A 13830-nucleotide genomic window follows, 5' to 3' on the forward strand; every position below is an offset into this window, starting at 1 on the left:
AAACAAGAAGGCAGGGGGGTTTAACCCCCTGCCGACAAGGGGTGATGACAGGGGGCTCAGCCCCCTGTCGATCAACCCCAAAAAAGAAGGCAGGGGTGTTTAAACCCCTGCCGACAAAAGGTGACAGGGGGCTCAGCCCCCCTGTCGACCTACCCTGCACAAAGGAGGAGAGGGGAGGGTTATACCTCAGAGAACGGCAGCGACAGGGGAGTCGAGAGGGGTGACCGATAGCGAGGAACCCTCGCTCGAAGGGGGAGAGGCGAAGAGGAAGAGAGCTCGTGTCGTCGGGGCTGGAAGGACGAGGCCACTGTCGACTGAGGCCACCCGGATGGAGGGTGGTGGCGCTGCCGAAGCCGGAAGGCTGTCGAAGAGTCTGCCAAACGCAGGGAGGAGCAGCAGAGAGGGGAAGAGGTCGGCGGCGAGTTGTCGACGTCGGCGACACAGGAGACAGCGAAGGGTTGGCCGAGGCTGCCGGCTGGCGAAGGCCACCAAGAGGGGAGGATCGTTGGCGCTTGCGCCGTCGGGAAACCTGCTGGACTGAGGAAAGGTGGCCGATTGCGTCGATCGTCGGCAACCGAAGATCGCCGAAGGCTGAAGGGTTGCCGAGGACTTCGACCGCCGGCAGCAGCAAAGGTGGAGGGTCGGCTCAAAGGTCGCCGGACTGAGAGGGGAGGCGGCCGGACGGAATCGCTTGTCGGCGTCTCTGATCGCCGGCGGCAGCGTGAGGGGGGGGATCGGAGCAGAGGAGAGAGAGAAGTGTTGAGAAACTCTGTTTTGATGTCACATAATATGATACACTGTCGTATTTGATTTTATATGATATGATAATATGTCCTCTTGAAAAATGTTATATTATGACTTAATATGTTTTGCCATAAATCTAACGAGTATTTGATGCAAGGATATCTCACCCAAAAAGGATGGAGACTTCCTGTTCAAGTACAACTGGTGCAATCATACTCCTTGAAGAAAAAGCTTGATGAGCCATGCATTCCTAAAGTTCAACTGAAGAGATCGGCTTCCTCAAGATGAAGATTTTTTTTCTTCTTTAGAGTCATATGTAACAGAACCTTCAGGAACATGCATATTGCATATTACATACTCATTCATAAAAACTATATCATAAAAGTATACGATAGTTTCAAAAAGCTCCTTTTTGAAAACTAATAATTGTACCTTCTTACAACCATTTATGAAAAAGGTATTTTGACATGATTTCAAAATGTAATAATTGTACCTTACATCATATACAAGACAACATGAAAAGAAATGTAGGAAAAAGACAAAACATGAAATCGACTACATAAAGAAAAACAAATATAATATGTTTTTGAAAAGACTCTAGTTACCTTCTTTAAAGAAATGATTTTAAATATGGGTAAAAGACAAAACATGAAAATCGGTTACACAAAGAAAACAAATACAATAAAGGTTTTGATAAAGACTCTAGTTACCTTTTTACAAACCCATAAAATGTCGACTTACTTGAAGTCATCATTCTCTTTGTACAAGCATTAAATACCTCCTGTAAGAAATCCTTGTTAAATATCCTTCTCAAGAATGTCGACTTTCTTGTAGTCCTCATTCTCTCTGAAGACTTTGAAAACCACAATATAAAGAAAACACTTGACATGACTATGTACAAATAAATATCTCAAAGCACTCATTGTACTTACACTCATTTAAAGTAAAGAAGTACTTATGTACCTCAAATCATTAATTAGAATAAAGACAAAACTACAATCCAACGTTCAATGTACCATTGTAAGAAATAGACTTTTTACATAAAATATGCATTACCTAAAATATTATAACGACTAGTGTACCCTATATTTTACTTTTATGGAAAAAGGCATTCTCGAATTTCTCTAAAAGATGTTTTTGAAATGACATAACATTTCATATTTCAAAAAGCCTACAATTTCAAAATGTAACAACTACTTTTTTAAATGCTATATAAACACACTCAAATAAACTATTCAACATGGAATGGAATGGACGTGTGAGCTTACAACAAGAAAAATTCCTATTCATTATTTGAAAAAGAGAGCCTTGAAAAAGAAAGAGAAAAAGGAAAGAAAGAAAAGAGAAAAAGTCAAGTATAGCTCTTTGACAAAGAGTATCTTCTGAGTGACAAACAGAACATTCTGAGAATCCTTCATTCGTGCATTCATATCATTCTGAAGGTTCTATAGGAAGTATTGTAACTTTCTGTTATTCACTGTTTTCCTTCTTTGTTGAAAGAAGTAGACCTCTGAGAAAGAGGGTGTTGCCCTTCTCTGTTGAGAGAAGAAGACCTCTGTGGAAGAGGGTGTGCCCCTTCTCTGTTGAGAGAAGAAGACCTCTGAGGAAGAGGGTGTTGTACTATTTATCCGGTGACTCGGATGTTATAGTGGAAAGCTCAAGTGGTTTGCTTGATGACTGGATGTAGGTCTGGGTATTGACCGAACCAGTATAAATTCTATGTTTTTTGTGTTGTGCCTTATTGCTTTATTTTTTATTTTATCGATCTTAATCATATTTCACTATTCAACCCCCCTCTAGTGGAATTTCAAGAAGGGGCGAGGGTTTTGAACCCTCGCCCGAGACGCCTGCGTCTTTTAAAAAGATGCAGGTTCTCGAGAGTTCGAGAACCCAGGTTCGGGCTCGGGTCCAGCTCGGATCCGGGTCCGACAAGCCCAGACCTCCCCCCCCCCCCGACTCGTGCCCTGCACGTGTCTGACATGAGTCGGACATGATTTTTTTTTTCCACGGGCTTTACATAAATGCCCCTTGCATCCCCTTTAAGGCATACACAGAGAACAAGAACCTGCACGTCATCTGCAATATCAAGGCAGAAATAACACATGCAAAAGCAAGAGCCTAGTGCAAAGCGCGACGGCAAAGTAAAGGCGGCAAGCAGAAGTGCAACGCAACCCCCCGGCACAACGCGCAACGGCAAAGTAAAGACCGCAAGCGGGAGTGCAACGCAGAACCTTTGCGTGATGCACGACGGCAAAGTAAAGGACAAGGATCACGAAACCGCGTCCTTGAGTTAAATGTGTACTCATATAAATATATATGATATATATATGCATATATATTTATTTAATTGTCCTTTTTAATTAATTGAACTCAATTCAATTGTCCAAGTCTTCTGTGCAATCTTCCCCTACCTTAAGAGGTGACGGTCCTCGTATGTCAGCTGCGGAGGTAAGCACGAGCTCAAGCCATGAAGAGCGAGCAGGATCCACCATTCAACCTGTGATGCTAAAAAGGTTAGCATGCTAAAATACAAATGAGAAGTGGGTCCGGTAAGACCTGCAGTAGTACCGGACCCCGATATGAGGTTAGGCAGGGAGCTCAACTCCCTGCAGAATGCAGAAGAGCACCAAAGGCAGCAAGATCAAGGCAGAGGGGCGAAACCCCCTATCGGAAAACAAACAAGGTGCAGGGGGCAACGGTCCCCGCCAACTTTGAAGAAATGCGAGGCAGGGCCCAACGACACTTACTGCCGAAGAACAAATGCAGGCGACAGGGGACGTCACCCCTGTCGACGAAGGACAGGCAGGGCTCCAGCCCCTGCTGACCTCCCAGAAACGACAGGCAGGGGCTTTAGCCCCTGCCGATCCAAAAGTGTCAGGCGGCAGGGTCAATGCCCCTGTCGTCCTGTCAAAAGACGTTAGGTAGGGGCCACAGCCCCTACCAGCCAACGATAACAGAGAGAGAGTGAGGGGCAGGGGCTGCAAACCCCTGTCAGTCGATCAACAACAGGCGGCAGGGGGGGGCATCACCCCCTGCCAACCAGTCGAACACAGGCGACAGGAGGCGTCGCCCCTGCCGACTGAAAAGGAGAGGAGGACGATGGTGCAGGGAGGGGGGCTCGACCCCTCCCCTGACCAAAAGAGGCAGCAGGGAGGGCTCAACCCTCCCCTGCCGTTAAAGGTAGCAGGGAGGGTTCGACCCTCCCCTGCCGTCATGAGGCGTAGGGAGCAGGGAGGAGGGGCTCGACCCCTCCCCTGCCGTAACAGAAGCAGGGAGGGGTCGTGCCCCTCCCCTGCCGAACAGAGGGAACAGAGAGGAGGGGGTGAGCCCCTCCTCTGCCGGAAGAACCACGAAGAGGCAGGGCTCCGCCCTTGCCGAAAAATCCACAAAGAGGCAGGGGAAAAAGCCCCTGCCGAAAAGATGGGCCGACACAGGGAGCTCCGCTCCCTGCCGGCGAAACAAGAGGGACAGGGGGAGCGGAGCCCCCTGTCGACACGGCAAGTGACAGGGGGCTGAGCCCCCTGCTGAACCAACAAGTGACAGGGGGCAGAGCCCCCTGCCAAAACAGTAAGCGATAGGGGGCGGAGCCCCCTACCGGCGAATGGCGACGACAGAGGGCTCTGCCCCCTGTCAGTCGACCCAAAGAGAGAGAGGCTAGGGGGAGTCCCCCTGCCGACGACAGGGGCGCAGCCCCAATTCGGCCGATCTCTCCCGAAGAAGAAGAAGAGGAGGCGGGAGGAAATAGGGGAGACGAAGAAGAAAAACGGACGAGGAGCGTACCTAGAAATCATCGACGGCAGCAGCGGTAGCGACGGCGTCGGTGGCAGGTCGCAGGTGGCGGCAGCGTCGACGTGGTCGCAAAGGAGCGAGAGAGAGACCGAGAGGCGGTGAGGGAGAGAGACAGCGAGAGAGGAAGAAGGGGGGGCGGGGGTTATCTTTGAAACCCCTGCCTCCCTGTGTTAAAAACACGGGAGGCAGTGCCTCCATTCGGGTCCGGGTCCGGATCCGACCCGAATCCAAACTTTAAAAAAAAAAAATCGGTTATTACAGAAATAGACCAGCATTTTGTGAGACAAAAGGTAGAAGAGAAAGAGATTGAGCTGAATTTGTACGAACTACAGATCAAGTGGCGGATATATTTACAAAAGGATTGACAAAAGACAGATTTTGGATGTTAAAAGGCAAGATGTTCATGGTTCAAGATCATGCACAACTTGAGGGAGGGTGAAAAGAAGTGTTTAACCTTGTTACGGGTCATGGATCTGGAGATCTAGACCCGTGACATTAACTTCTCATTAATGGCATTGTGTAATTTACTTTATTGTAATGATGGTACTTTAGTACCCTAATCTTTGTAATAGCATGTTAATATAAATGGGTTTACACAGCAGCCGACCCTAAGATAATAGGGTATCGGTTTTTCTCCAGCTTCTCCTTTCTCTCTCTCTCTCTGTTTCTCCACTCTCATGCGTGGAACGACCTGAATATTGAAAAACTAACAAGAAGTATACAACTTCTCAAAATACTCCCACGCTTGAGAAGCCTTTTTAAACTTTATAATGTTGGCATTAATTCTTGTCTCAACGGAAGAGAAAATTCAAGACAAGATCTTGAAATTCTTCATTTCCCATTCCTCATGTTTCCTACTATATTCCTCAAGAGCATTAGTTCTTTCATCTCCCTCAGGATTTTGATTTCCCCTTCTTTAACCAAAGTAATTTTAGGCTCTGGTTCCGGAATCGAGCCTTGAATGTAACCCCAAAGCCCTTTCCCTTTGATGTGAGCGTCCATATTTTCGGCCTACACGTGATAATTTGAGCCATTTAGCTTGAAACCAAGAGAAAAATGGGAGTCTTTCTCACCCATTAGAGAGGAAAGAAGAAAGAAAAGAATACGTACCGCAATAAGATTTTAAATCTTTCTTGCTGTAGTAATCTTCTAAAATATTGAATGAAGAAGAGTCTCCACTCCAATCACCAAAAAGTTGAAGGCATGTTTTCCGAGGCACTTGATATTGAGAAGAATCACACCAATTTCTTTCTCCAAACAACCTTGCTCTGATACCATGTGAAAATCTCTACAAAAAGAGATTGTGTGTAACACCACAATACAAGAAATACAAAGAGTGCACAAAGGCACAAAGGAGAACACTCACAAGTGCACGAAGGCACGGATACACATGCACAAAAGCATGGAAACAAAATGAACTTCAATTCATAAGTTCCCAAGAGGGGCTTTACAAAAGCATTGTTATTGCATATGCTATCACAAAAAAGGATATGTTTACAAAGGCCACTAAGGCCTATTTATAATGCAAAAAGAAGCCACGGGGTGCAGCTCAATATGACTGTTGGAGCTGCACCCAACGGTCACATTTGTGACTGTTGGGGCAGCTCCAACAGCTATATGGAGCTGTCCCTTTCACAACAGTCAAAAAGAAAAAAGGTGTAAAAGGCAAAAGTAAATTAAAAAAGAAAAAGTAAAAATGTGCCCATTAGGGTGGCTGACACCTATTGAGTAAAAGGACTGAAATACCCCTGATGGGTATTTCAGTTTACAGTTAAAAGAGACATAATATTTTAACAGTCATGACAAAAAATAATCAACATCAAGAAAATGACATCAGACTTCAAGTGATTACTCATGGAGTTCAAAATTTTCTTTGTCCTTAACATTGTTTAAAGGAATTTTGCTATCCAAATCTGTGAAACATTAGCTAAATGATACTTAAATAAATTTTCATAAAATCCTTTTTACTTATTTTAACTGTAACTTTTTTAAAGATAGGTTTGAAAGATACATCATCTATTTACTTATTTAACTGTGATATTTTTTCAAAGATAGTTTTGAAAGACACACCCTATAATTGATCTTAAGTAACAGTTCTTCCATAAAATCTCTACATACACACATACAAGAGGACTCTACTGATTAATCTTTTCTACAGCTTTCTTCTTCAAGAAGGTATTTGCATTAATACTTTTCTTAGTATTGGTATGTTTTCATTTCAACGAATAACAACAAAAATATATAAAAAAATTTGTTTATGGTATATCAATTGATCTCAATATAATTCTAAGTATAAAACCTCTTTATCATCTATATAATTCCACCGGGCCTGGACAACATTGATGAGCTGTTAGACTAATTCTGTATAAAATGATGAATTCTGAAAATCTCTGGTATTTGATATTGAACCACTAAAACCTATTACGCAGATAAAGTTAGATTTTTCATGTACTAAATGGAACAATAAAGCTTTAAATAGCATAGATATCTGTCTTTAATTATGACATGTAGGACTACCTTCAAGGCCTCCATCTCTGCAGATAAAGCTTCAATCTTTTCTGTATCTTGAACAAGAACATGTGTTCCTTTGACGACAGGAGGAGCATCTTCTATAGCTTTCTGAGCTGCTTCACGTTCTTTGGCAATCATTGAGTTTGCTTCATCCAGCTGAATTTGCATGGCTTGTAAAGCATCATTTAACTTGGATATTTCTTGAGCTCTTGCCTCCTCAAGATCCACCTGCATGGTTGCATGACCCATAGGCCATTGTTACAGTTAACTTCATAAGCACTGACTAGAAAAATACTCGGCATCCACTAAGTTAAAAATTGAAGAAAATGGAGATACACTGAATATTACAAATGGAATGGCATTACTTAATTGAAGTTATAATATAACAAGAAAATATTCCTACCCTCGATCGTTTCTCTAATTGCAAACGCCATGTAAGTTCCTCCACACGCTTCTCAAGTTTGTCCTTAGCTTCTTTGAGCGCCCCAGTTTCCCTTGCAGCCTAAAAAGTTTATATTCACACCCATCAATAGTTTGTACAATATAATAAAACAGAGAATTCATTATTGAACTTGCAAATCCCAAATGAAGATATGCATGCAAACACACTATCACAGACTGAACCAAGCTAAGTAATCAAAGTATTTGATGTTATGTATCATTGCTTGACTAAAGAATCATACTTATGTATCATATCTAACCATTTTGAATTTCCGAAGTTCTCTCCTGGCAACCCGTGATCTCCAGCCACATTGAGTAACAATAGCGGCCCTTTTCAAACTCTTATAATATGAATATTCTCTATAGCAATGCCAATGAGCCTGCAAGCAGTCATGAACAACAAATGGATCAAGTTCTAAGAGGTAATATAAAATTAATATTCAAAATTTTATCTCTTACTAGCGGAAAATAATATTCAAATAAAAGCCATTCAACAGTAAGCAAGCTTACCTGCATAATAACAGCAGCTCTTGTTTGCTTTCTAAACCTGAACTCATTGCGAGCGGTCATTGTTCTTAAACCAGTCTGCAGTGTGATTGCAGATGCCCTCAGTGAATTATATGACTTCCTAGCCAGATATCTTCTTAAATTCTTCTGGATCTTCTTCGCAGCAGCCTCCCTTCTCATATAGTCGTACAATTTACAAGCCAATCTTCCTGAAGTTTATTTAATAAATCAGCTAGAATCATAAACATCGGCAAAATAATATCTAAATACAATCTTCATGAAATGAAAAAAGGCACAAACCACAACAAATACAAGAGATCACTTGATAAAGTTTCAAAATAACTTAAAACTTTACCTCTCCACCGTGATTGCAAATGAATAGCAGATTTACGTAGCAAAAGAAACTCCTTCCGAGCAATATGAGTTCTAATCTGTCTTTGAATAGTTCTTGCTGCATTTCCTAGTACCCTTGCTCTGCGTGCATCCAACTCAGCCATCTGACCAGCTCTCAGGAAGACCTTTGACTTTCCAATCTGCAGTTGGCAATCACATGCTGCTAAGGCAAACTAGTTTTCATAATGACAGATCAATTGCACAAAAGAAGAAAATCCTCACATAAAATAAATGAGATTTCTCAAACACCATTTCATCAACTTACAAATCAGCAATACAAGATCTCGAAGAAAAATTTATTACCTCTACAAAATTCTCAGGAATGGAAAAACTAGCATACAAAGAAGATTGCAGGTGGTATGTTTATGGGAAAGATTACCTGATAACCTTTGAGACCCATTTTATCTAGAATCTTTTGGCATGCAATTTTTTCATCAAAGCTGTAGGGAAACAACACAAAAAACAATCACTAAAACTGTAATACTAATTTGATATAACAAGAGTAATAAGAACTCTTTTGATAACATAAAATGCAGATTGCCTACTTTCCATCCAATACTTCTGGAGCAAGAAGACCAAATCGGTGAAGGAATTCATAGAAAGTCCGCCTGGTAGGATAACCAGCACAACTGATCCTTATGGCCTCAAGAACACCCTATATGTGTGAATAATGAAATTTTCTTGGTAGTTGAGCATCAGATGCTGAGAAGAAGGATCAGAAACACTAAAAAGGGTCATTAATTGTTCAGAGAGTCCTTACACCACAACGTAATTGCTGAATAGTGTTGAAGTTCTCAAAAACTGCTGGCTTTAGAAAATTGTTTGGTTTCACACATCGGATGTAGTGGGGCTGTGTCGAGCTCAATGTCTCCATCAGAGATTGAAGTTGCAGCTGGATATTGAATTAATTGAATTATGCATTAACAAAAGGGACTTCACATGGAATGCAAATTACTGTAGAGAATGCCAATCAAACGATAGAATGTTTGGGTGATGACTCACAGAGAAATATTATTTAGCAAGTGAACTGTAAACAAGAAATTTTGCGTATCTGATTAGGCTCTTCTGAAATGCTGAAGCTAATACATACTGATCTTCAAAACATCTATCCCAGTAAAAAAACATTGTTATCCATTTATCCTAGATTTCAAACAAATTGAATGTGAAATTGAGAGGCTTATCGGACAAGTTGTATTATTTTATTCAAATATAATATGGATTTTTAACCTCATAGCTAGCATTCAGTACTTGCAAAAAGGATTTAGAACCACCAACTAGCAACAAAAACAGGAGCAAGATACACGACACAGTCAACTTGCATTTATAAGCATCATTATTGCTCGTAATATCACAATTTTAAGAGAATATATCAGTAATTTATGAAAAAGGATGAATTCAAATAATATTAACATATATAAAATATGACCAATACAATGACACAAATAACATAGGTCCAATGATCCTCCAGCCAAACTTGAGTTATCACAGTGGTAGATTTTCAAGTATCAGTAGATTAAGCTTATAATTATGCTTTAACTAAATGCTCCATAATATAGAAGATTCTTGCACATTGAAATAAATGGAAGACAAAAAACCTTAAATCTTGAGCCAATGGAAGAAAACTTGGATGACTTTGATGTCTCTTCAGGAGATGGAGGAAACAAGGATGTTACAAAAGGGCATTTGGAAACACTCAACAGATCCTGATGTTCTGCCACCACATAGTCTTTGTTCTTGTCCAGAAACAGATCAGCTTGATATGCGACCTGCAGCATTTTTCAGGGAAACAAGTATCAAGCACTGAACTCATGATTACATCAAAGAAAACAAAATTGAAACATTATTCTTTTACCTCTCCAGCATAGTGAGAGATGGTAAAATTGGTACGAGAAAACTTTGGCTTGATAAACCGCTTATTGTTTTTGAATGTCTGGTAAAGCTTCTGGGCAAGTGTTTCATGTGTTGACTTTGGAAACATGCTAAAATGCAAACAATTATTCAATAAATAAGTTCCAAATGTTAAGATCATTATGAGTAACATCAGCTAACGCATGGTTCTGTTGAAATCCTATAAGAGGAATATATCCAGAGAAAGCACAAATTTTCTTTTGAACGGGCAAAAGTAAAAAAAAAAAAAATTAAAGGAAAAGGACAAAAAGTCAGGTAACCCAAGACAGTAAGAAAAGCAAAAATTTCAAGAGATAAGCGCACCATGCTTCATCAAGCAGCGCAATAATTCCTCCTGGTTTCTGTGTAAACAAGTAACACATGGCATTTTATAAATAGGCGAATCACAATTCAAAAGAAGAAAGGAAAAAAAAAATGCAGTCAATGTAAATTGACATTGACACGTTTCATGCTAGGAGCAGAAAAATGTTTCAGCATCATTGACATCAAACCTTATGCTGAATATGTAAATTTTTTATTTTCATTGTTCAGCTCTAAATTGTTTATGTAGAGCACAAAAGGCCAACTAAGTAGCTTGTGTTACAAATTTGTATTTTGAGGAGAATATTTTAGAAGAGACGAACATAATATTAAAAAAGAAAAGTAATTTAGCAACAGGCATCAGTTAACAACTGCAATTCATTCTCCCATTTATCATACATAAAAGTTTTCACCATGGTCAAAGTAAGCATCCTCTAATATCACATAACTACAATGCATAATTTCAGTTAACTTCAATTGTAAAGCAACATGCCCCATAAACAACAAAGAATGGCAGCGTGAATGCAAACATAATCTAGAAAAGATTTTTGATAATCCATTCTGAAGGTTCAATTATTACGAGATTGAAAGTAGTTAGCATAATGAAAATGTTGATCCACAGTTGGAATTTCTAAAACTAGATGAACACATTGACATCTCAGCTGACAAAATCAACAAAAATACCATAATTACATCTCAGCTGGAAAAATCAATAAAAACTCCCATAACCTTCCATAATTCCTAGCATGCCACTTTCCTGTATTAAGAAGAAACAGGCTTACTGTATCCAGTCTTTTTCTTCCTTTTGTTGCAAGCTTTCCAAGAATTGGTAATTTGTGTTAGTTATCCAAATTTTATCACTAATTTTCCGACATTCAATTATAAGATTGTATGAATATGTGTGTTTTCTGTTTTTAATATTTTTATTGTTTCACTTCAGCAGAAAAAAATAAGACCATGAAATTGTATTGAAAATTTCCCACAAAGGTGAGTTTTGGAACACTTCTTCCCAGGAGCAGTCCAAAGCAGAGTTACCAGTCGAGGAATCGGGAGCGGGAAGCGGGAAGTGAGGCACTTTCAAAAATTTAGGAAGCGGGGAAGCGTGGGACCACTTAGAAGAAAATTCCGAACCATCTCGGAAGCGACCTAGGAAGCGAACCGGAAGCGACCTAGGAAGCGAACCGGAAGCAAGGAGGAAGCGAAAAAAATGAAAAAAATGGGGAAGCGAGGGAGAAGCGTGCTTCCCATAAAAGGAGGATGCTTCCCCTCACGCTTCGGAAGCGCGACGTTTCGCGCTTCCCCTTTTACCTAGGCGCTTCCGGTAACTCTGCTCCAAAGGTAAAGGTAACACACATTTGGCATCTGGTAGTTGATACTCATATTCTGAATACTAGGAAGGTGAGTCACGAAGATGGAAGAGGGTAGTGTTCCAACTTCCAACGCACATGGAGGAGCTTGTTCCTAGAACCAAAACCAGTAAATGGCTAGTTGCAATCACTATCAGTGATATCGCCAATATTTTGAAAATATCGCTATATTATCGGCTATTTCAAGGTAGCTGATAATATCGGGAATATATCACGATATTTTCAAAATATCACCAAAAACAAAATATTGCGATATCTTTTGAGAAAAAATCTTTTTTTTTTTTAAGTTTGCATTTCCTATTTTTTTGTTTCTTTTATATTTTAAAACCTTTAAAACATGTTTCTTTATATTTTTGAAAGAAAAATAATGCAAAACTTATTATTTTCTTAGCTTTTTTTGTTGTTATTTATATTTTTAAAATTTTTTAAACTCCCAATATTTTCCCGAGATATTCTCGAGATTTATCAACTTTTGAAAATCTCTCCGAGAAATACCCTCGCCGAGAAATTACCTCTAACGATACAGGTGACTATGGTTGCAATCATATACTACCTAGAGTAAGAATCTTGAGGAATTCAAAGGATGAGCAAAAAAGCAGGCCCTAGGAAACAAACTAGTCTGCTAGCCTTCCCATGCATGGCAAAGTAATTTGGTCTAAGGCAGATGATCAAATAGTGAAAAATAATATTCTTTGCAAAATATTCTCTAACTTTTATCAGTGCAAAATTCAGTACCCATAAGTTTCTCCATGATTTATTTTATTACTTGAATGATGTAGGGCAAATACATCATGCAGACTACAGCACCATGAAAATCAACATTATTCATGTTAATAGAGAAAGCAGTTTAGTTTAATGAAACAAAAAAATAGAACAGCCTGGAACCTTCTCAATCAAATCCAACACATCTTGATTGTCAACAAATTCTATGTAGCTCCAGTTGATTTCCTCTTTTGTGTACTCTTCCTGCTCCATTTTGAACACATGCTGCCATGGTATATAGTAGCTTAAGGTTATGGATTGCTGAAATATCAAACTGCCAAATAAAGTCACTAGAAAGTACTCAGAAAGGAATATAAACCTGATTAAAATGTTGTTGCAACTTCTCATTAGTGTAGTTGATGCAGAATTGTTCGAAACTGACCAGATGTAATTCACCATTAAGTACCACAAAAGAGAATCATGGATCAAGACCATTTTTACAAGCTAGAAACAGATACAAAAGGACATCATACCTATTGTTCTTAAAACTTTCAAATCCATAAATATCAAGAACTCCAATTAAAGTCTTTGAGTTTGGGTCTTGGCCAATAGAAACATTAATTTTATCAACCAGCCTGTGTAAAAAGCAAATACATTCAATACATCCATAAACCAACATCTAGAACAAAAACTTAAATTTTTTATAGAGTAGCACAAACCATATAGACTTCAACAATGTTTCAAAAGTATAGGAACTTACCAATCAAATAGACGAGAGTATATCGTTTTGGCTAAAGCATCCCTGCTAAGCATAGCAGCAACAGGATCAAGGCTTCTGGTGATCACTTCTTCAGGTGTAACCATCACACGCTTACAAAGTGCATCTTCCAAGCTTTGTGCATCACACCTGAAAAAGCATCAAGTAGAGCAAGATTAAAGTGGAAAAACTGGAGATAGAATGCTCAATAGTTATTTTGAAGAAGATAAACTTACATAAGCAACTTTGCTGTCATTTGTAGGTGAAACCTAGACTGATCATTTTTCAATACAGAAGAATCTACTTCTTTGCCTTTGGCAAAATTAATATTGCCAAGGTGGAGAATTGCAGCAACAACCCTAAAAATTGATTCCTGAAGAAATAGATTAATGAACAAATAGAAAAGGCAAT

At 39.8% G+C, this 13830-nt stretch overlaps 1 protein-coding gene across 3 annotated transcripts in view; it reads right to left on the reverse strand.

The window, feature by feature from the left end:
- Positions 1–13830, reverse strand: part of LOC149828593 (myosin-17-like) — a 120644-nt gene that overhangs the window by 40755 nt on the left and 66059 nt on the right. For all 3 annotated transcript variants that reach the window (XR_016434309.1, XM_090017648.1, XM_090017647.1), the window contains exons 9-24: positions 13656–13792; positions 13423–13569; positions 13196–13297; positions 13042–13099; positions 12846–12947; positions 10597–10634; positions 10238–10364; positions 9981–10151; positions 9146–9277; positions 8931–9040; positions 8765–8825; positions 8348–8525; positions 7996–8201; positions 7746–7865; positions 7448–7546; positions 7051–7272 (exon numbers count right to left, since the gene is read on the reverse strand). Coding sequence is in view for 2 of the 3 variants with exons in the window: in XM_090017648.1 (XP_089873774.1) it covers positions 7051–7272; positions 7448–7546; positions 7746–7865; positions 7996–8201; positions 8348–8525; positions 8765–8825; positions 8931–9040; positions 9146–9277; positions 9981–10151; positions 10238–10364; positions 10597–10634; positions 12846–12947; positions 13042–13099; positions 13196–13297; positions 13423–13569; positions 13656–13792 (2010 nt within the window). In the remaining variant the exon portion in view is untranslated. The remainder of the gene's footprint in view (positions 1–7050; positions 7273–7447; positions 7547–7745; positions 7866–7995; positions 8202–8347; positions 8526–8764; positions 8826–8930; positions 9041–9145; positions 9278–9980; positions 10152–10237; positions 10365–10596; positions 10635–12845; positions 12948–13041; positions 13100–13195; positions 13298–13422; positions 13570–13655; positions 13793–13830) is intronic.

This window comes from Nuphar pumila, chromosome 9 (genome assembly GCF_984573655.1).
Source record: "Nuphar pumila chromosome 9, dmNupPumi1.hap1.1, whole genome shotgun sequence".
Classification (NCBI taxonomy): Eukaryota; Viridiplantae; Streptophyta; class Magnoliopsida; order Nymphaeales; family Nymphaeaceae; genus Nuphar; species Nuphar pumila.